The following is a 22,327-nucleotide window of genomic DNA, read 5'->3' on the forward strand; positions in this document are numbered from 1 at the left end:
GGTTTTCTCCACCCCATTACTGAAGTATTATTGTTAGCAAAATTAAAGTCTGAATTCTAAAAATATAACCACAGTGTACATTCAGGGTCTCCAAAAGCAGACTGAGATCCTGTTAGTCAATATTATTCCTCCCTGTTGGAGCAGAATACTGAATAATCTTTGTGTCCTCAGAAATGTCAGCTCAGGTTCAGTTCTGACATTTAAACAGCAATGATGCCCAAGCTACCTTTTAATTCAAGCTACATTACATTCAAGAAGTGAGAAGTTTTGAGGACAATACCAGTGATTTAGATGCAACTTAAAATGGAAGACGATGAAATCACCTACATTTATATTCAATGCTGATGTAAAACATAGCATGTAACATTTCCAGTTGCTACACATAAATCTATCTGGACATTTGGTGGACTTTCCTGGCCATACTGTGTTTCAGGGGCCAATTATAACTGGTAAGGTGATTGTCATTTTAAGTGAAGAGGTCCTTAACTAGTGCATTAGACTGTATAAGTGGAAAAAAAATTCTTCTGTATTCTTAGATGTATATTTAGGATAACAGTGTCCTTTCAACTATCCTTGCGACATTTTGTTTCAGCTACACCCAGAAGCAAATCAGAAACCACAGCTATTAGGAAATGCTTATCCAGGAGGTTTAAGATTTCTTCTCAGAGAATCAGTTTAATTAAGTGTGGGGGATTTTTTTAATCTTGTTTCATAACACTTTGTTTTTTATGAAGAGGAAAAAAATAACTTGCAAAACAAGTATCCCACATTCTGAAAGCACTTTTTGGAACATATGGTCTTATCCTTCAGAAATTATGAGTTCTCTTGACACAGGCTGTGACAATCAAGTTGCATATGAAGAACTGCTATATTATAATTATTCAGTTATGCCAGGCTTTTCAACAAAACTTCCCCAGAAGTTCCTGTCACTCAATTTTGAATACGAATTCAGAGATTTGAAGCCTTAATGAGCCTTGATTGAGTTAAGTAAAGGCCCCACCCAGCCTGTGAAGGCAATCTCTGCTTGCTCTTCTGGGTGTTTTGTCAATACTTAGCCCTAGGCAATGAGTACCAAGTCTCAAGCAACTTCCAGAGAATTCAGAAAGCTTCTACCTAGAAATAAAAGTCTCCCGTGAAAATGGCGTCAACACACTCTCATGTCCTGGGAACAGATGGATCCATCACATAAAGCTTTGTGAAATGAGAAACAAGCCAGGATGGAAGTGTGGTACCATACAAATTCAGCTTGCATTTCTTTGACACTTTCCTATAAAAAGACTCGTTATTGACATTATGTTAATACATTTCATGGGGTCACCTGATAGTCTCTTAACTTAATAATGGAGCAAATTCAGTGGGTGTATTAGCTGATGCACATGTGAGCTGCATTTTAATTGTGAATCTGAATTTAGTCTGGATAGAATTTCCATCTCTTCCAGATCAGTTCTGTACAAACTGTTGCAAACCCTGTACTTCATAAAGAGCTATGCCCAGTCACTTTTCAGCTAAGTGCACAGTTTATGATTTTCTCAGCTCTCTCTTTGCCATTTCTTTTCTAAAATCCAAAGATTTCTCTCCCAAAGATACATAGAAAAAAAAAATATTACAGTGATAAGCTCTGACAGCTCACTTCAGCAAGGCAAGCAGAGCTACATAAAGCCCATACATCACCCTACAGTTTAAGCCTGGGTACATTCAGAATATGCCTCTGTTCATAGCCTATGCCCTGGTCCACGGCCTGTTGCTGCAGAAAATGGGAAACTTTTCAGCCACCCACCAAACATGACTGCAGCATGCTGGATCCACAGATGGGAGCTCTTCATGGGTCAGCAGCCTCCAAACCTCCCGCTCCACAACATGCAAGTAGATCCTCTAAACACACCAAGCAGATTAGCACAGAAATAATTCCAGCCTGTGGCCAAATACCCATTCTGGGGACCTGCCAGACTTTCCACTCAGCCAATCCGTTTTTAAAGACAGCGTCTTATTAGCACCTTACAGTTCCTGAATTACTTTGTCGAGTCTTTCTAATGAGACAGCAATCTGTCCAAGGGCATTAAGAGAAGTAAATGATAGACCTTTATTTTCCGATTTGATTACACAGGTGTATTAAAGGGTTGGGAGGATGGCAGCAGTGTAAAATTTGCACAGAGCAGTTGTAAGCTGCAATACATGCAGGAACAGTCTTGTGAATACAAGTTCTTTTGGCTTTGCAGAGAATAATCTTTTCTTCTACCTTCCCTCTCAGGCCATAGCCACAGTGTACTCATTTTCCCCTTTGAGTGAATCCCAGTATAACTTTCAGCCCTACATCATAGATATTTCTGTATTTGTACCTAATTTAAACAAACTCAAAATATTTTCATGAGCCATTTTCCTACCATTTTACTGACCTCTAATTAAATCTGTCTGGCAAGGTGCAATTTTAAAATGCATTTTGCTAGTTCTGCTTCCCCACACACAAACAATATCCAGAAATGACAGCTGCTTACTCTGAGAAAGATGATGAAATATATTTTGCTAGCCAAAATGTAGTCATTAACATCTAATGCTCAAAGCCACACAACACATTCTTACTTAACAGTAGTCTTCAGCTCATCAGCCTGTCTTGGGTGGTTTGCCAAATGATACCATGCAGCAGGACACACATCACTATGGTTCCCCATTCCCCATGTTATTTGCTTCAATAAAATGATAATTCTAATCCCAGTCTCACTCAAATGCTGCCAAAAAACCCAACAAAACAACAGTGAAACTTTACCCCCTTAACTTCCCTTGTCTCCAGTGTGGACTTTTCCATGGTAATCCTGTTGTGTAGGTACCCTTCAAGACAGCAGTGAAAACAGACAGGAATGATTCATCTCACTCCAGTATGGATCTGTAAAGGACTGTGGGATGAATCCCTTCACCTGAGAAGGTGGGAAACTGTTTCAAAGGCAACTGGAAATAACACAAATACCACCAATGAGTCATGCAAGAGGGGAACCACATGGAAACTCAACATGTTTCCAATGGAAATGAGGCTGTTTATAATTTCCCTTCCCTATAGAAATTTAAGATTTTATATTTCAATTTTTGATCAAATTAATTGCTCCTCTTTTTTCTTTTCTTTTTTTTTTTTTTTTCTGTGAACACTTCACATAGAAAAAATGAGAAACCTTCATTCATAGATCAGCTGAAAAGCAAAACCCCCCACATCTTCAACAGCAAACATTTTGTTTAATGCACAACAGAAAGGGTACACTGAAACTCAGAAGCTTCTACTCAAAGACCGTATGCAGGACCTTATGTTTGGTTAATATTGATACGGTCCTGACACTTTCATGAGCTGGGTTCTGCCTCTATGGGTTGTGCATTTTGATCATATCCATGAGGCACCACAGTTAAGGCAACACAGTTAAGGCAACACAGCCTGCCTTAGTGTTGCTGCTTGGAGAGATGATCAGGAGCCATGAAAGAGCATTGCAGTCCTACAATTGCATCCCTGAGGCACAGCATGTGTCTAGGTTCCTTTGGTCTGCAGATGTCATGGTTTGTTAAAAACAGACTGTAACTATCATGTGTTTTTCCTCCTTTTCCTGCTGGTCATGGGAGCACGAGTCACAGGTTATAGTATTAATTCATACAACCTCTGCCCAGATCTAAGAGAATGACACAAACTCTAGAAGAACGAAACCACTGAAAAACAGAGAAAACTCTGTGTCTCATCCATTTGATGCCCTCCATCAATCCAGCAATACACAGATGATAACATATCGTGTGCAGTCACAAAAGAACATATTTAAATGATAGTCTCGTTTACAAATTTGTAAACATGGATAAGAAGTGATAATACCTTTCTTCATGGTCACTTACAGAACAGCTGCTGTCACTGTTGCAGACCATCTGCAGATAGCAAGGTAACTTAGCAAATACCTCCAAAATCCTTCTGCTTAATGAGTAGGTAAGGAGCGTCAATCAAAACCAGAGCTGCAACAAGAGATTCTTGTGCTTCTGTATTCCCACACTTCTATTTCAAATTTTTGCTGGTGAATCAAACCTGGGTTGGCTGAAGCTGAACCACTGAGATTAACATTGCCAAGAACAGTCCTGCCACTTACCAAAGCATTTCCATAAGCACCGGAGGCATGCAGTTTAGATCAATCACTCTTTTTATTCTTTAAAACATGCTTGGTTTTATTTTTAAATATAGCCAGGAAGAGGGTGGTCTCTTCTCCCAGGCAACCAAGTTAGGAGCAGATGTTAGTCAGTTAAGGATAGAAAGGCTCTGCAGAGGGACCTCGACTGACTGGACAGATGGGCAGAATCCAATGGGATGGCATTTAACAAGTCCAAGTGCCGAGTACTGCACTTTGGCCACGGCAACCCCATGCAGAGCTACAGGCTGGGGTCAGAGTGGCTGAGAGCTCCCAAACAGAGAGTGACCTGGGGGTCCTGATTGACAGCCGCCTAAACATGAGCCAGCAGTGTGCCCAGGTGGCCAAGAAGGCCAATGGCAGCCTGGCCTGCATTAAGAATAGTGTGGCCAGCAGGAGCAAGGAAGTCATTGTGCCCCTGTACTCTGCATTGGTTAGGCTGCACCTTGAATACTGTGTCCAGTTCTGGGCCCCTCAGTTTAAGAAGGACATCAAGACACTTGAACATGTCCAGAGAAGGGCAACAAGGCTGGGGAGAGGCCTTGAGCACAAGCCCTATGAGGAGAGGCTGAGGGAGCTGGGATTGTTTAGCCTGGAGAAGAGGAGGCTCAGGGGTGACCTCATTGCCCTCTACAACTACTTGAAAGGTGATTGTAGCCAGGAAGGGGTTGGTTTCTTCTACCAGGCAACCAGCACCAGAACAAGGGGACACAGTCTCAAGCTGTGCCAGGGGAGGTTTAGGCTTGAGGTGAGGAGAAAGTTCTTCACCGAGCGAGTTGTTCGTCATTGGAATGTGCTGCCCAGGGAGGTGGTGGAGTCACCATCCCTGGAGGTGTTCAAGAGGGGATTAGACGTGGCACTTGGTTGCATGGTCTAGTCATGAGGTCTGTGGTGACAGGTTGGACTCGATGATCCTTGAGGTCTCTTCCAACCTTAGTTATACTGTGATACTGTGATACTGTAAAAATCAGACATTTTCTCCGTCTGATGATTGCTCTCAGAAGATCCAAACTCACTGCTCGGTTTATTATTGAGCTTTCCTGAGTTTGGAAACAAGGTTCATCCTCTGGATTTTGGTGCAGGGCAAGACATCCTGATGACTTCATGGGAAATGAAACAGATGAGCTCAAGGAAAGGAAAGGGCTGGGATGTGTAGAAAAGTGCTTGTTGTATGGGCAGCAGGAGGCAGCTCCACATGTAGGAGGTGAGAGAAGGCAGCACGCTGGGAGTGGGAGAAGGCTACAAAGAAAGTCATCTCTCAGAGAGGAGAGTGAGGAACATAAGGAATATCACTGTGTGTGGGATGCAATGAGAACAGAGATGTAGGTTTTTAGAGAACTTTAAAACAATTATAGGTTTTTACCATGGGAGGTTCTGTTTGACTAGATCAGAGCTTCCTTGTTACGTGCCTAGAATTGAAGCTTTCTTTGAAAGAGCTTGCTAACACTATTTCATACTTCCAATTAACATTTTATTTAAATGCTTTAAGATAGTTTCGAGATATATTAAAGACTTGCTGATGAAATCTTGAATATAATTTACATATTTAAGTCACATTTGCATTCAATAACAAGACAGCTTTCCATTAGGGAACATGCCATCAGTAAGTCCCTTTACCAGCATCTTGCTGAGCTTCCTTGGCTACAGTGCTAACTTCAGATTCAAAAGGCTGCAGATTTAGCAGAAAGAAAGAAGACAATGATATCCTCAATGATCTTTTCCAAATTTCAGCCTGATACATTGCAGAGCACATCATTCAGCCACCACTTGGACTTATCTTCAGGCGTTTTACAAAAGGCACAAGTCTATTTTTCTCATTTAATATTCTTTTCTGTGAAAAAGAAGGGCAGAAAGTGTTCATATCCTTTCTACAAATAAAGCACAAAGTGTCAGCATCTTTCCGTAGTTCATCCGCATGCTTCCCTGGGGAATTTTTCATTATAAAACAATCTTAGTTATCAAGTCTCAGCACCATAAAGCACATATGGGATATGTGATAAAAGCCCTGTTTCCCCCTCCCTCCACCAGGAAATACCAGTAAGAGAGATGGGTGGTTGAAGCAGATTTTTTAATTTTTTATTTTTTTTTAGGAAGCACATTCAGAAGACTGAAAAAACATGGTGAGAGAAGCATAAGATGACTGATGCATTACATGACTGAGAGCAGCAGCCCACTGGTGAACCACTGCATGGGTAGTATTGGATGCTGGAAAATCATAAGCAACTATGTCTAGTTACTCTGAGAGGTTCTGAGATAGGTAAAATAATACCTAAGATAGGTTTGGTTCAAGTTTTGGCATTTTGTTTTGTGTGTCTTTTTTGTTTGGGTAGTTTGATTTTTCTTATATTAGACTTAATGCTTTATCATAAGATTTATAGAGATCGTAATTCTTATAAGTGTAGAGAAGGTCAGAAGATAGCAGCTTTGATGCAGGCAGAATACAGGGAATCAAGGAAATAAAAACACCAAAACCACCAAAAAGTGATTTGGCAGTTTTGTTTATTTATTGTTAATAATTATTTCATTTTTTGTGAACTCCAAACATAATTATTTAAATCTGTGCCTTGCCTCACAAAGTGAAGTTAACTCAAAGCTGAATTTACAGAAGGAAAAATGTTTGCGGTTCATACAAAGAAAGCATCACTGCTGAAAGTCAGGAGAAAACTGGACATCTGTCTGTTGGAAAGGTATCATGCGTTATAAAAACCCTAAAAAATGCAGAAAGCAAGGATATAAAGCATCTCCTTATTTCTGTAGAAAGAGGCTTGAGAAGAGGAGAGGCTGAGAAGATTTTTCTGCAGATATTTCTATAGCTGCCTCTTCTTGACTTCGCCAGCCTGTCTGTCAAAGCTGCTACTGTATAATACCAGGTGAAGATATGAACCACTGGCTTCCACCTGAACAACAACTCTTATACTGCTGTAAAGATAAACAGCTCCTGTCACGGGTTTTCTATTATTCAGCACCCACTACCAAGGCCCCACCAGCATTCCACAGGTTAATAAAATATCACCTACATAAGATTAAAATTTGACAACCTGTGCTAGAATAGCAAGCCAAACTTAACTGCCAGATTTTCAACATCTGCCTGAGCTCTGAATTTTTTTTCAAATGGGTGAATATCTCAAAATGTCTGTTATGTGTCTGGCACTGTGAGACAAATTCATGATGGGAATTTATTTCCCATCTATATCACATTACTTGATGGAGCTGCTGGAGAAAGTCAATCACTCACAGGATAAGATGGAAGGCAGAAGGAATGAGGTAGACTCTCTTGCTGTCTTACTTTAGCTATACAGCACTACAAGAAAGTACAACTGACGAAGTTTTTCTCAATGTAACCTTTTTTTTATTTTTTATTTTTTTTTAAAATCACCTCAACTACTTGCCATTCATCAGAGTCACTGTTTTTACAGAAAACCTTCAAGCAATCAATCTAAAACCTCTGCATTAATTCTAAGAGGTTCAGAGTGGAGAAGTACTGGGGTTGCTGCATGAGTTCATGCATAGCTCAGCCAAATCAATATCTCCTTTAAACCACATCACACTTTTTCACCTTGCAAGTTTCGAAACAGAAGATATAAGTTGGTGCTATAACTGAATGCTTTTCTTATATGATTTCTTTTCCCATTTCTGCACATGCAGTCTAATCCTGAGGGATGCTGTAGGGTTTTTTTCCTGCTTCAGCTGCTGAACTGTTACGTCCACAGGCATTCTCCATAACACAGAGGAAAAGTACCATCACGGCACCATTTCTATAAGAGAAAGCTAACATGAAATGCCAATTAAAAGTTTCTGCTTCTGTATGCTCACAGTGGAGTGAATGGTTTCTTTGGAAGTAGGAGCCAGCTGTCAAACACACAGCTCAGGACACAAGTGTGCTCTGAATAGGTCGTGGGGGTGAAATCAATAAATAGAGTACCTTCATCATTAATCATTTTCTGAAATTTTAAATCAGACAGAACATTTACAAGTTGTATGCCATTTCTCTTCTTGCCACCTTTCTCCTTGTACCACTCAGCACACAGCTCATGCTTTGGCTGCACAAGTTTCTGCTGATGCCAAGGCCGTCTGCTGTACCAAGCCCAGAGCTCCTCTGAGGTCAGAGGTGCAATATCTATTCTGTTATTAGAGAAATTACTCAATGTAATTTCACAGTTCAGCAAAACAGTCTTATTGCTTGTATGCACTGTGAGTGCATGCCTTAACAAGCACTTTAAAGTTTTTCTACTTCTGTTCCTTTGTGGAAACCTTCATCTTTAACAGCTTTAGAAATGTTAGTGAGCATGGTTTCTTTTTCTACTTTAATAAGGGATTACCTTGCATATAATAAGGTTTTTAAGGAGCTGGACTTCCCATCTCTGCTATAAATTCAGAAACAAAAAATGAACTCTATCCTTTAGATAAAAACTGAAGAAAGTAACAGGTGGCTTTTTAGTAACATGATTACTTTTATTATTACATTCTGAATATTCAATGTTAGCAGCAGTCATCTCTTCTTGCAAATGCCTTTCCAAATTCAATTGCTTTTCTTGAGCTATCTCTGTTTATTTCTGCAGGGGCAGGACCAAGGAAAAGCAAAGCTATTTCTGCAATATTTTATTTTATTTATTCTCAATGAAAATGAGAAGGTCTTTTTTTATAGCTGCACAGCCTGTAATGTCAGCTCCAAGCAATCAGCTATAAAAAAAGAAACCCCTTCCAGTCACTTTGCAGGTTTAAAATAAAAATAAAAAGTAAAAAGAGAAAGAAATCAATTCATGTTGTCAGAGACTATCTAGAGTGATATTGTCCCCAGTCATTGATACAGAATGAGAACATCTGGGGACTCAATTACTCATGACATGAATAATAATATTTCATTTTTGCTAAATAAAACTTTAGGTGCAGGAAGTTTACTTCACCATACAATCCTGGGAGGAAAGATACCAACAGCTGAGACAAGCCACAGTCTCTGGTATCCATGAGCGCATGAGTGAAGGTGCATCTGTACCTGTACCCCCAGCACAAAATCATCATAAAGAAAATAATGTTTTTAACATCTAGTTAAAAGCTCCAAGCCCTAGTGAATTTGCTAAATGTCACAGCCCTCTTTTAAGAACTTGAATTAAAGCCTGGTTCAGAAAGCATACTTGTCCTTTGAGCCAAAGTCAGTGGCACCTCCAGTTGTTCTTTACTTCTGATTAACCCGAATTGTATATCTCAACAGTATTGGAAGCAACTTAGGCCCTTATTTTAAGCTTCTACTCTATGATTCTCTGTTCATGTTTCAAGAGGATATTACCAAACCCAAGTTTCTATGCGTATGTGCCTCTTTCTTGATCAAGTAGAGGTGTCTGTATTCTTAGAGACAGAGCTGGGATCATATCAGATGATATTCATTTCACAGCAATGAGTAAGCAGCAACACTCATGCTAAAATTGCACTGACTTGTACAATCACTTTGATATCAGCAGGACCATTCTCCAAAATAAGCATGTGAACTATTGTGAGATTAGTATCTGAAAATTTAGACGTTAAATAATCAGGAAAGGGCTGGAAATTAGTTCTCTATGGTTTGTGGGTTTTTGTCAGGTGAAGCCTAGTATCTTGTTTTCCCTACTTCTTTCTTCAGGGACATTCATTAACATTAGATTATGGGAAACAGCAGAATTTGCATCCACTCTACATCAAAAGATCTAAAAATTCTAAAGGTCTGAATTAAAAATACTTTCCATTATAGGCCACCTGAGACGAGTGCTGCGCTGGCACTTTGCTGTTGTAGAAGTGCTGTGTGGGGCACAACTTGCCAAATACGTTGGGAGGACATACAGAGAAAGTGGGGTAGGTCCTCAGTGGCTCCAAACTGGCAAAACATCATCACTAGTAAGAGAATTACAGCACCACTATTCCAAACATATCAGTTTGGGGCTCACAGTCATTTTCTGCTGACCACAGAAAAACTTTAGGTGCTGCCTGTTTCTAAAGGCAAGGCACAGATGGGAAATTTTGTGTCATCTCACAAGAGGAATCTCAAGTCAGCACCCTCAAAACAATAAAAAAACAGTCACCAATTACTGTTTGCAGGTCTTGTGTTTAGCTTTGTGTAATGTATCTAATGTATCTAGTCCCACTGTGATCATTGCCTTTTAAAAATGTGCAACATTTATGGACTCCAGTAAAAATGTTTTTAATATAATGTAGATGAAGTATAAACTGTTAACCTTGAACACTGGGGAATGTGTTAATTTCTTCTTTTTTTTCTTTATTTTTTTTTTTTTTGGGAAAAAAACCAACACCCCCACCCCCAAAACCTCTTTATATAATTTCCTAAGAATTGCCCAAAACTTCCTCATAATTCATAGCAAATATTTTGGAATCATTCAAACATTTAAAGTTTTTAATGTTAGTTATTATTCATAAATAGCTATTATTCATAAATAAAAGCATTGCTCAGAAGGCAGAGAATACTAAAGAGAGCACTAAGTTTGAGTCTCTACTGTCCTATGAGTACCAGTGCGGGGTTTCCTAACACTACCCCATCCAATTTTCATCCTTTGCACTGACTTTCTACATAACATTTTTCTGAAACAATGCTTAAACAAAGGATACACACAAATTACTAACTTGAAGCAAAAATATTTCAACTGAGCTGTGAAACAAAGTGAGGAGGGGAAAAAAAAACTTTGCATTTTAAGTTGCTTTGCTCTTTCTTATACTGGAGTGGCCTCTCAAAATTAATCTGTAATTGTAACTTTCTTTATCTTTGTTCAACCTGCTGTTCAAAAGCTCTATAGCTCAAACCCAAGAAATACTCTTCCTCTGGTCAGTCAAATATTCTCTGCAGACCAATGTAAATTTAACTTAAACTAGTAAGGTATTGCAGTGCTATTAAATGGAACGGACAATGAACCAAAATAACTACTCAATCTTATTAGTGCAGCCTTCATATACCTTCCATTTTTCTTCAAACCCTGCTGCTTAGCATTCATACTGCCTCATTTGAGAATAAAATTAGATTATAGAAATGTGTGGTTTTTACAAGAGGTCTTTTATTTATTCCATAAAGCATTTAGCACTCTTTAGGCACTCTATAAATAAAAATAATCACGATGTTGGAATTCACCTTCAGGAATGGAAATGAAGAGATCTGAGTCCTTTAATTTCTGCTGCACATTATCCTCATTGGGCACATTTGGATGGCAGTGCTTTGTAAGACAAGTTTAAAAGATACTTGAAAGTCTGGTAAAGGTGAATAACAGGGAAAAAAGAAGGAAGCATGTCTATAGTTTCAGAGTTTTACTATAGAGAATAAAAATAAAAGCCCTGTCAGACTTTCAAGATAAAGGGTCTGCTGTCAATTTCATTAATGTTTGTGGGAGCCGCTAATAACTGCTGGTGAAAAATGGTTGTGGCTTGAAAACTCAGGTCATTGAATAAAATCACTTTCACTCATTTAAAGAATACAAGGATATGTTAAATTAGGAGCCATTTCATGACAATGAACCACAATTTGTTAGGACTCTGCACTACAAGAAGAGTTACTGCCTTCTGGGTCAGAGCCATATCAAATCTAACAATCATTTCTGTCTGACATTCCTTCTGCCTTCCCAGGGTCTATATTTAGACATTAAGCACCAAATATTGAAAGGTTTTTGAGGTTAAGGATGCCAATGTCCTCAAAACTCCAGTAGGAACTGGCTTACGTCACCTGGCACCTTAGCGCTTATAAATCTCAGGCTGCTAGGACTTACCTTAAATTAAAGTTATCATCAGGTAAAATGTCTAGCGTATGCTGTTCCCAGAGGCTCCACTTTCAGGCAGTGAAGAAAGACACCCTGTCCTCAAATCAGGCACCTATTTATTTTAATTTCTCTCCTGGCTCTTTACAATGAGGACTTATGTGATAGTTACACTTAGTCAATGTGAATCCTGCCATTGGTATCTTAGTAATTTTTAAATACAAGTCATCTGTAAGCACATATGGATAATTACGTCTGTGCTCCTTAGGCTTCTCTTAAGATGTAAAAATACCTCATCAGGAAGGGATCAGATTGCACATAAGTGTGTTTTAAGATTAACATTAAAAAACATATTTTAGAATGGATGTAAAACAACAGCAATAAAAAAAATGCCAACAGCTACTAGAAGGAATAACTCCATGTCATATTTTAATGATGTTGAATCTTTACTTGCAAAAAATGAAAATGTGAATAGTGAAGAGACAATTTGTGTATTATAGCTTCAATAAACCCAGATACACTTGCACTAACATCAAACTTGTTACTATCCCACTACCCCAGATAATTACTATAGTTTATATTGCAGCACCTTTGAAAGACCAAAAACCATCAGGGTGTTCCTATACAGTGAAAGGATAATAGGAAGTCCTCTTTGCAGTATAGAAAAAGAGCTTAAATTGGTATTTAAAAATAAGCATTGAAGACATAGAGAAAAGTCAGACATAACCTTTTTTTTTTTTGTGATTAGTTAAATTCAAGTCTCAGTTTAATGCTTTTCTTTAGAAAGTAGCAGACATCTAAATTATGGGAAGTCTGCTCTTTAAGGCAGTTGACTTGAGAAACCTAAATATTCTTTTATTTTTAATGATGTGGTTTCAGAAAAGATAAAAGATGATATAATATCAAAAGACTAACTCTAGTTAACTGCATACAGTTTGACATTCAAGAGATATTAATGTTATCAGCTACCACTGCCTGCCACTTGGGATGAACAAGATTTTCTTGACCTAAGATTTCTATGCCTCTAAATGAAAGTAAATTTTGAGAAGGGATTTGGAGGTGGAAAGCAGAGTTTCTCCACTAGAAGAGAGGGTTACAAATGGACAAATCCCTGCTTTATTTAATAGAAAATAAACCATCAGTAAATATCCATAGAATGGTTTGTTTTGAATGGACCTTAAAGATCATCTAGTTCCAATCCTCGCTATATCAAGGTAAGGAAAACTCTGTTGTAGATTGGCAGAAACATATGTATGGTGTAGGTGGATGGGTGTTCAAGCCTGGCATGACTGGCAGAGCAGCAGTGGTGACATGAGAGGACATCCATAGTATATGAAACATGAGAGATGAAAGGCATAATCCTCTGAGTGAGACAAATTGCTTGGCAGAAGACCTCAATGAGAAGGGAAACAGAAGAGCACACACACACACAAGATAAGTCCAGCTTTCGCCACTCATGCAAAACCAGTTAAGACAACAATTGAGATGTCAAGCAGGTATTTTAGTCCATAACCCTATTACTGTAAGGAAAAAAAAAAAATCCTTTTCATTATCTAGCAATTAAAATGCTCATAGATGTTTTATTAACTCTCTCTACAGAGCCACATAGATTTTATAATTCATCCAGGCACTTACAAGTAGTTACTTGGGTTAGGCTGTCAAGACAGAAATGATTCAAAATCTTGTGTACTTAGCTCCTTGGAAGACATATCATTCTCTAACACAATGGTATTAGAAAGACTGCTGACAGTTAGTGATCAAGAGATTTCATTTTGCTTGTCATATGGTGGGCTGTCAATTCTTCTTTTCCCTTTGGATAAAAGCTTCATTGCATCAGATTTAAATAATGGTGAAGTTACAGGTTAACATTTTTCAGAACTAACAAAGTTACTTCAGTACTTAAAATTTTGTTTTCAAAATGCTGTAGACATACAAGAACAGAAGTCTTTACAATAAAGGGATCTTTGACACGTTAAAAGAAATTTATGGAAAGTGGAGAATAAAACTCCAACTAGCAGCGGCTTTAGATTTTTACCCTACACCAAACCACTTGTTTAAAATACATGAAGTTTGCAAATTATTACAATTGTAAGACAAGCTAAAGATGTGAATTTCCATTTTGAACATACCTGATCATTTTCACATCAACGTATCCATGCCATTGTATTATATGGTAGATTTCCTCCCACACCTCTAAAAAAATTTCTGAATGACAGTTTTAAGATGGGCACAATTTTTCCTGAGTTATGTTAATGATTTAAGCCAGGGCTACAGAGATCTTTCTACAGATGTAGAGATCTTTTCTATGAAGAATATTTATGCAAATTATTCTCCTGAGTTTTTATTTTTTGAGTAAATGAGAACAGCTTTGAGGAGTAAGTGACCATTTAAACCTTACCCCCCCCCCCCCCTTCTACTGCATAGAAGTAGAAAAGTAGCCCAGATTTAACATCTATTATCATTACCAACCTAGTATTAAGCAAATAAATAATCCATGCACTTAGTCTATATTTAAAATATTTGTACTTCTTTAAATATAAAGTAGCATTCACAGAAACAAACACAAGTGGTTAGAGACTGTAATAATTCCTTTGATATTGAAGCTGAGTATTTTCTCATTTAAGCTCCAAACATCACCTCCCTCATGCCCACAGGGCTTTGCACTGTTCTCGAGCACTCCAGCTCACTAATTTTCTGCTCCCTGTTTCACTTGGATTCTGGTAAATCAAAAGATGGTCACAGGCTTAGGTACCACAAAATTTTAGGAGCTTATCTTCATGCATTAATTTTTCTGTATCATGTTTAAATGGTGGATTTCTCAAGTTAAGCTCTTCTGATACTCTGGTTTGGTCTGTTATCACATGTAGTGTCTATGTAATGTTGAGAGCAAATACTGTTTGAAATAGGACTGCCACAGCAGCTACAGAACATCTAAAAGAAATAAAAAAATAGGCCAGACCTTTATTAAATTTTAAAGTATGCCTTCACTACACTCTTGTAAAGATCCAAATAGGGTATTCAAATCTCTAGAGATCACCAGTATAATTTCTTTATCATGTTCCATTTAAAATTTAATTATGTAGTCTACAACAAGAAGTATCTGAGTACTCTAAATAGGTCATGCAATGAGCAACTTAATATTATAAAGTTTTCCTTGTGAAGATCTGTTCTTTGATGTGCTGTTGCACACAGAAAGCCTTAGAAAAAAACAATATACATTCATTGATATAATAATGTCATTTAGTATAAAAATTGTAAAGCTCCTTCATCATATTTTAAGTTTAATTATTCAATTCCTTGTCTAGCCTGAGCTTCTCAAAACCATCAGAAATAACTGGTAAATCAAAAGTGACACAATATAATTGTACTGAATATTTTTATATCTTTCTACAGGCAAAGTTAATCTATTAGCCTTCCTTCTAAATGACATCTACCAACTCAGATTTTTCTACTTTTGCCTATGAATGATACATATTCTTCAGCGGCATGAAGGTAATTCCTTCTTCCTCTTAAATATGATCATTAGAGGGCAATCAGCAAGCCTTAATGGGAAATGACAGTACTAAAAAGTTATCATTTTTCAAGGCAGTTTGTTATATTTGCCTTTTTAAAAATGCACATGCATAACCTCTAATGATTACTATAGGAGAAGCAAAAATATTAAAAACATTTTATTTTTTAACTTCTGACTATTTACAGGGCTTTCTGGGTGCAAATTCCTACATTCTCTTCTTTTAATTCAACTATGTAAATTTCAGGAGAGTTTTTTGAGAAATTTTGTTTTTCAGAAGTTTTTTTTTGCTTTTTGAAAACAAAATATTAGTGCCCCCAGTGCTTAAACATTCCTGACACAAAATGTTCCAAGTACAAACATATCTCCTCATGTTTATACTTCTTGCCAGAACACTCCTTTCACCAGGTTTATGAATGTCTGGAAAGAATTTGATCAATCCTGGCCATAAGTATAGCCGTGAGTCATTATTGCCTTGAGAAAAGGCATCATGTTTGCTTGCAGAAATGAGAGGTTTCTAGTACCAGAGAAGGCTCTTTCTATCCCATCAGGCAAAATACAGGAATCACAGTGACTATGGGAAAACAGTCATTAGTTTCACCACTTCAAGGTACAGCACATAAAATTTTATATCCTACAGAGTAGTTGCAGGGTGAAGGCAGAAGAAGATGTGGTGTCAGTGGGAAGGTTCAGCTGTTTCACTGTTATGAATTAACAATAGCAAAATTTTTCACTTGAAGTTTGAAAAAAGAACAAAAAAATATTACCTTAATACATCACAACATAAGATTAAACCCCCTAAGGAACAGCTTGTTTAGAGAAATGCAGGACCAGGTGAATCCCTGAGAAGGCTCAAGGACTAGCCAGCAAGTGCATAGCCATGAACATTTGTTTCAAATCAAGACAAGATCATTTGGTTTAATATTTATGACATGATTAAAAAGCCTTGTGCACACTGCTTGTATAATCTGATTTTTCCTTGTGATATCTTGCCTCAGTTGAAATTAAAGCTTTGTGGTAATAATTCAAAACCCCCCACATTTAGTCAATCATTAATGGCAAGTATGAAACAGGGTGTTTATCCAAGCAGCTATGTATCTCATTTTAACTTTAATTTAAATCAGAATTCATTTCTGCAGTACTGAGACTTCATGTTTCCAGGATATTAGTCATATAATACCTAATCAATTGGGGAATGAAGTCAAACTGGAAATATTTTATAACTAAACCCAGTAAAAGACAGCTAGAGCATTATTGGCATTCCTAGTCAAGTAGATAGCTACTCTGTTGAATATTCCTTTATATGAAGAATTGTAATTCTTTTGCAATGAATACGAATAAAATCTTTTGTGTGCCAGACAGGCTGATCATTGGTTAGCTCTGCAAAGACTTGGTAAAATTTCACCGGAATATTTCCTTGCACAACTGAGTATGTCAAGCACCAGTAAGTCATAAAAAGACAGAGATCTTATAAATTAACAACTGATATCAGTTACACAAGTTTATGCCCCCAGAACAAAGCCATACATTTCAGAGGTGGGAAAATAAGTCATAGCATACAGTGAAAAATCTACTTTTTTCTCCCAGTTTATCAGTACAGACAAGATAACTAATATATACTACACACACCATAAAGACAGCTAGACCTTTTTTCTGACTTAGAAGCAGAAATAGCACACTTAAAGAAAACTGACTTTCCTGTTGAAATTATTTTCACATTATATATTGTGTGAGCTACAACACTGGTATTAATCACAGGAAAACAAAACCCTCCAAAACTATGACCCTGTTCAAACCCACTGCATCTCTAGCAAAACTGGTAGCAGAAGATGCAAGGGGACTGAGAGCACCATTATTTTTGTTCAGCATGTCTCTTTGTCAGGTGTCAAGTTACCATATCAGGTGTGTTGGTTTTTTTTATTTGTTTATTTCCCTTCTTTTCACCCTTTTCTCTGTCTGCATGATTACACCATTTTATTGCATCCTCTGACAACATGTAGACAGGTCTCACTTCAGAAGTCTCTCTTGCAACCTGTGAGTCTTGTCTAGTTCCATTACTTTATTAAAAGCTTTCTCAGTATAGAAATATTTGGCCTAAGCTGCTTTTCTGCTTTCCAAACGAAAGTGCCTTAAGATCTCAGTGTTTTTTCCTCCTACCTCCAAGTTTCCTTCCCCCCATCCCTCAGGTGAAATCTGAAGCAAAAACCAGACCACCTGAAATGGGTATAATTGCACAGCTGGAAGAAAGTCACATCAGAATTTTTCTCATCAGGTTCACAGCTGTGCTAATCTTCAAAGCAACTACAACATGGCACTTTAAGTGGTATAGTTTTGGTCGTGTCAGTATGTCACAGTCATTTGTCTGTCTGTGACATGCAGCGTGTATTCTCTTTTCACCCCTAGTTCATAGTATCTCTAGTTCTCCTTGGGACAAGGATCATGTTCTGGCTGAAAAGGTCATGCTTCTTTCAGCACCTTCCAGACACTGAGACACAGATGCAGTTTAGAGTAACAGTGCTTACCTTGGTAATGTTCCAGATAACTCTGTGGCAGTCTCTCTGAAAGACACAAAGTGAAGAAAAATCAGTTTGTGTTTAACAAAGCTCTAAAGTAGATGTTTTTATACTGCTTAAATTTTACAGGAGTGCAGACACATATACAGATTTGTACACAAATGCTTCATCTGCATGATTGTATACACAAAATTGCAAAAATATTCCAACCCAGATGATGGAGTGTGATCTAAGGAATAAGTTCTCAGTGGATCAATTACTCATTTTTTTTTAATCATAAAATTATCACTATTTCAAATGCCAGCACTGTATGATCCTACATAGCCAAAACATATCACTGGGCTAACATTCCAGCGGAAAAAGTTCCCTTTTCTCAGTTCTGCAGTAAAAGTAAGACAGACAGATTTGTAACCACATCATGAACTGAAAACAAAAACATGTTCATGTTAAATGCTCCTGTATTGGGTTTTAACAATAGTTATTTTCCAAATATGTGATTTTCATTCAATTTGCTTGGTTAATGTGTCTTGTGGGCTTCTAATTTCTTTGAGGTAAACTGTGAGATATTAAAAATGGGCCAATGTAATAGGCATGTCACATTAAAGTACAATTAAATAATCATTAACTATATACAGAGTCCTCAAAATACATCCCAGATCTACCAGCATTACATGACCTTGCTCCTGTGCCCAGCATGTTTGCTTAGTCCTTATCTAAACATCAGGAAAACAGCTTCATAGCTCTACTGCTTCTTTCTCTTCCATGTATAAATTCCTTTAAAAAACCCATCAAGCTGGCATAATGAGGGTTTGCGTGTGTGATTCTTTCTACACTTAACCAGAGGTCCATCTCATTTCACATTTTGCTTGTCCAGTTATTAAATCTCTGTCCTAGGATTAACTTTGTTGCATGAAAGATAACTGGTTAGTTGGTACCCTATTTGCTTCCATTGAGATCCAAATTGGAAAATATTTCTCATCTGTGCTTTTAAAGATGTGGCACAGAACAATCCTCAATGTAGTGCTCTCTTCTCTTTTTCTCCTTGTTTACAGCTGAAGGACAGAAAGCCCTTCCATCCACTTTTACATACACAGGGGATGGTGGTGGTAAAGACAGTTCTCCACATCTTCCTTGCCTTACTAATTCTCAAACCTAGTGATCTCTAAGTACAGAGTTAAGCCTACACATTTTTCTTGAGAGGTCATAAACCTTACAAATACAGGCTGAACCCCTAAGCTAATTTGTTTATAAATGCAAAAGAATTTTTAAAAACAAACTTGCAGAGCTTTACAGTGTTCTGAAGCCACTTTTTTTTTTTTGTTTGTTGGTTTTTGTTTAAGTGGGGCAACTACACAGTTGTTATATTAAACCCAAAAGAATTCAGAGCTCCTCCTTAGTCCTAGATCCCCCATTACATAAACTATGAGCAGCTACACAGATCTCGTTTTTTTAATTATTAATTAATTTATTTAATTAATTGAACGCTCCATAGTGACACCCAGGCTTTTGTTTTCTGATGGTTACAGTAGCCATTGTATACTACATTACAGTGTCAGGGAAGATAAAATGGTCTGTCTAAACATGCATGGCTTTGCATTTTCATTGAGCTCCTATCTTCAAGCTCTGCAGCTTACTGGTCACAGAAGGTTGCCTTAAACCTCCCAGTGTTTTGCTTCAGAAAGCACAGAACTGAACTGTGTTCAGTGGTTGCAAAAAGGAATAAGCTCGGAACTATTTCTTGCACACATCATTCAAGAACAGACCAGCAAACGTTTAAGCCCTCTCAGAAAAGCCAGTTCCCAACCCATCAAAGGCAGACAGGTATGCATTTAACATGTTCTATGATGAGCAAAGTCCATGATGTAAATGACATCAAAGGTGAGAGCCAGGAGCAAGAGGAGGAAAATGTAAAAAGATAAGAAAATGAAATTAGAGTGGAGCTGTGCAGACTGGGTTCCTATGGTGTAATTTGGTATAGCTACACATTTTAGATATTTTATTTTCATTAAACTCCTGCAAATTGATATCATACCACCTTATTTTTGAAGCCCTACTCATAACTTATAGAGTTCAAAGAATTGATATGATATTTTGTGTAGCCTGTCAAAGAACTGCATCACTACATCATTCCAACAGTCAGGAAATTTTTTCTCTTTAATTACTAATCACAGGTATCATCCTGCATTGAAATACTTTTTATTATTTTTTTAAATACCCTGGACTGAAAAGTCAGGCTGGGCATTTCTTTGTTTCTTCTTCTAAAGGGACTCCCCTAGCCTTTAGCTACCTATTATCTCTCTAATAACAGAGTAGCACAAGCCTTATTGCTGTAGGGTCTGGGAGCACATTTTATAAAATAGCAGTTGCTCATCCAGCTTAAACAGACAACCAGGCAAATCGCAGGTGGGTATTGCAGGAAACGTCAAGGGGCAGAAGAAGCTCAATTTAGAAGAGGATGTTAAACTAGAAGCACACTGTCAGCTTCTCAGTAGAGCAGTGAGCGATTGGTGCCTCTAAATTTCTAAAGATTTTAATTTCTGTTAAATAGCCTTCTCTACATGAGATGGTGGCCTTATGAAAACAATTACTGAGTTGTCAATATAGTGGTAAAAAATCTGAATGTGATAAAGATATTAACCAAAGACACTTCAGGCCTTTAGTATATACATTTTTAACGTAATTAGTTGTGTTGCCAGTTTCACATTTGATTAGATCAAATTCCAATTTAAAACAAAAATAGTAAGGTAAAGATTTTTTAAATACAGATAAAACTCAAGTCAAACTCTAAACCTCACAAGTGAAAGAGAAGCAACATTGGCCTGCCTCAGAAATAGTGTGGCCAGCAGGAGCAGGGAAGTAATTACGCCCATGTACTCAGCACTGGTTCGGCCACACCTTGAGGACTGTGTCCAGTTCTGGGCCCCTCAGTTTAAGAAGGACCTTGAGACTCTTGAATGTGTCCAGAGAAGGGCAACGAGGCTGGTGAGAGGCCTCGAGGACATGCCCTATGAGGAGAGGCTGAGGGAGCTGGGTTTAGCCTGGCTCAAGGGAGACTTTATTGCTGTCTACAACTACCGGAAGGGAGGTTGTAGTCAGGAGGGGGTTGGTCTCTTCTCCCAGGCAATCAGCACCAGAACAAGAGGACACAGTCTCAAGCTGCACCAGGGGAAGTTTAGGCTTGAGGTGAGGATAAAGTTCTTCACAGAGAGAGTTGTTAGCTGTTGGAATGGGCTGCCCAGGGTGGTGGTTGAGTCATGGTCCCTGGAGGTGTTCAAGAGGGGATTGGAGGTGGCATTTGGTGCCATGGTTTAGTAGTCATGAGGTGTTGGGTGACAGGTTGGACTTGATGATCTTTGAGGTCTTTTCCAACCTTATCGATTCTATGATTACTTCCCAACTATCCAAAGATTTCACTGTTTGTCATCAACTCAGTAAACATCTAAACCATTTAAAAAAAAAGAATCCCTTTAGATTATTAAACTAAAAATACTATTTTCCTGAAATACTGATTATCCCCGCAATGTCACTGTACATGAACTACTAAAGATAGTTAATGTCCACTGTAAGTGTCCTATAAATATCAGGAATTGAAACATTGCTCTATAAATAAATTTCATGGGAGTTTAAAAAAGAAAATCTTATGGAGCAAATTACTCATCAAGAAAGCCCTTAAAGTTTATTTAAAGGTAATGGATACTCATTCTGCAGCGTTACAAGAAACTGAAGCTAGACTTATACAACCAATTTTCAGATCCCTAGTACTCCCAAATGACACATGCAATAAATATAACTCATAATTTACTGTATCTACTGAAGAAAAAGAAATATTTTTTTTTCTTGGATAAAACCAAAAGAAAGATAATACTCAATGGGAAAATGAACATAAGACCACATCTTTTCATATCTTGCCTATGCTATGAAAGAATGACCTTGAAAAAGAGTGAGAATGGAAACCTCAATGCTTTGTCAGGGCTGCCCTGAATTCCACTGGAATCCATGCCAGTGCAAATGGGGTAAGCTTGTGCACAACTATGCTAAGGACAGAAGAGGACAAGGCCAAAGGGCCTAGAAAAGCTGTTAGGTGGAGAATGACTTTACAAAGAGCAGTTGCAGCATTTCAAGGAAGGTCATGTACTATTTCCAAACATTTTGTGTTCAGCTGTGCAGGATGGATCAGAAGCAGTATGATCTGTACATACAGAAGATGAAGGTGCTGTTGAAGCCCGGAGGGTGCTGGGTGGGAGGTCTGCATTTTCTGCATCCCAAAATGCTACCTTGTCACATGTGGTCTTCCAAAAAAATTTCAGATTGCGGGTTTACAAATTCTTCACTAGACCTATGATGAGCTTTGACCTGATGAAGAAGCTCTGTACCCTGTATAGCTATTCTGAAACCCCAGAAAGCCAGTGTGGGTGAACCAAGCACTGCATGCACATTTTGTCATTT

At 37.9% G+C, this 22,327-nt stretch overlaps 1 protein-coding gene across 2 annotated transcripts in view; it reads right to left on the reverse strand.

The window, feature by feature from the left end:
• CELF2 (CUGBP Elav-like family member 2) overlaps window positions 1–22,327 on the reverse strand; it is a 496,995-nt gene that overhangs the window by 304,382 nt on the left and 170,286 nt on the right. For both annotated transcript variants that reach the window (XM_068168663.1, XM_068168606.1), the window contains exon 2: window positions 17,891–17,926. Coding sequence is in view for 1 of the 2 variants with exons in the window: in XM_068168606.1 (XP_068024707.1) it covers window positions 17,891–17,926 (36 nt within the window). In the remaining variant the exon portion in view is untranslated. The remainder of the gene's footprint in view (window positions 1–17,890; window positions 17,927–22,327) is intronic.

Source organism: Melanerpes formicivorus, unplaced genomic scaffold (genome assembly GCF_026170545.1).
Source record: "Melanerpes formicivorus ecotype bairdi unplaced genomic scaffold, bMelFor1.0.p_v2 SCAF_3, whole genome shotgun sequence".
NCBI lineage: Eukaryota > Metazoa > Chordata > Aves > Piciformes > Picidae > Melanerpes > Melanerpes formicivorus.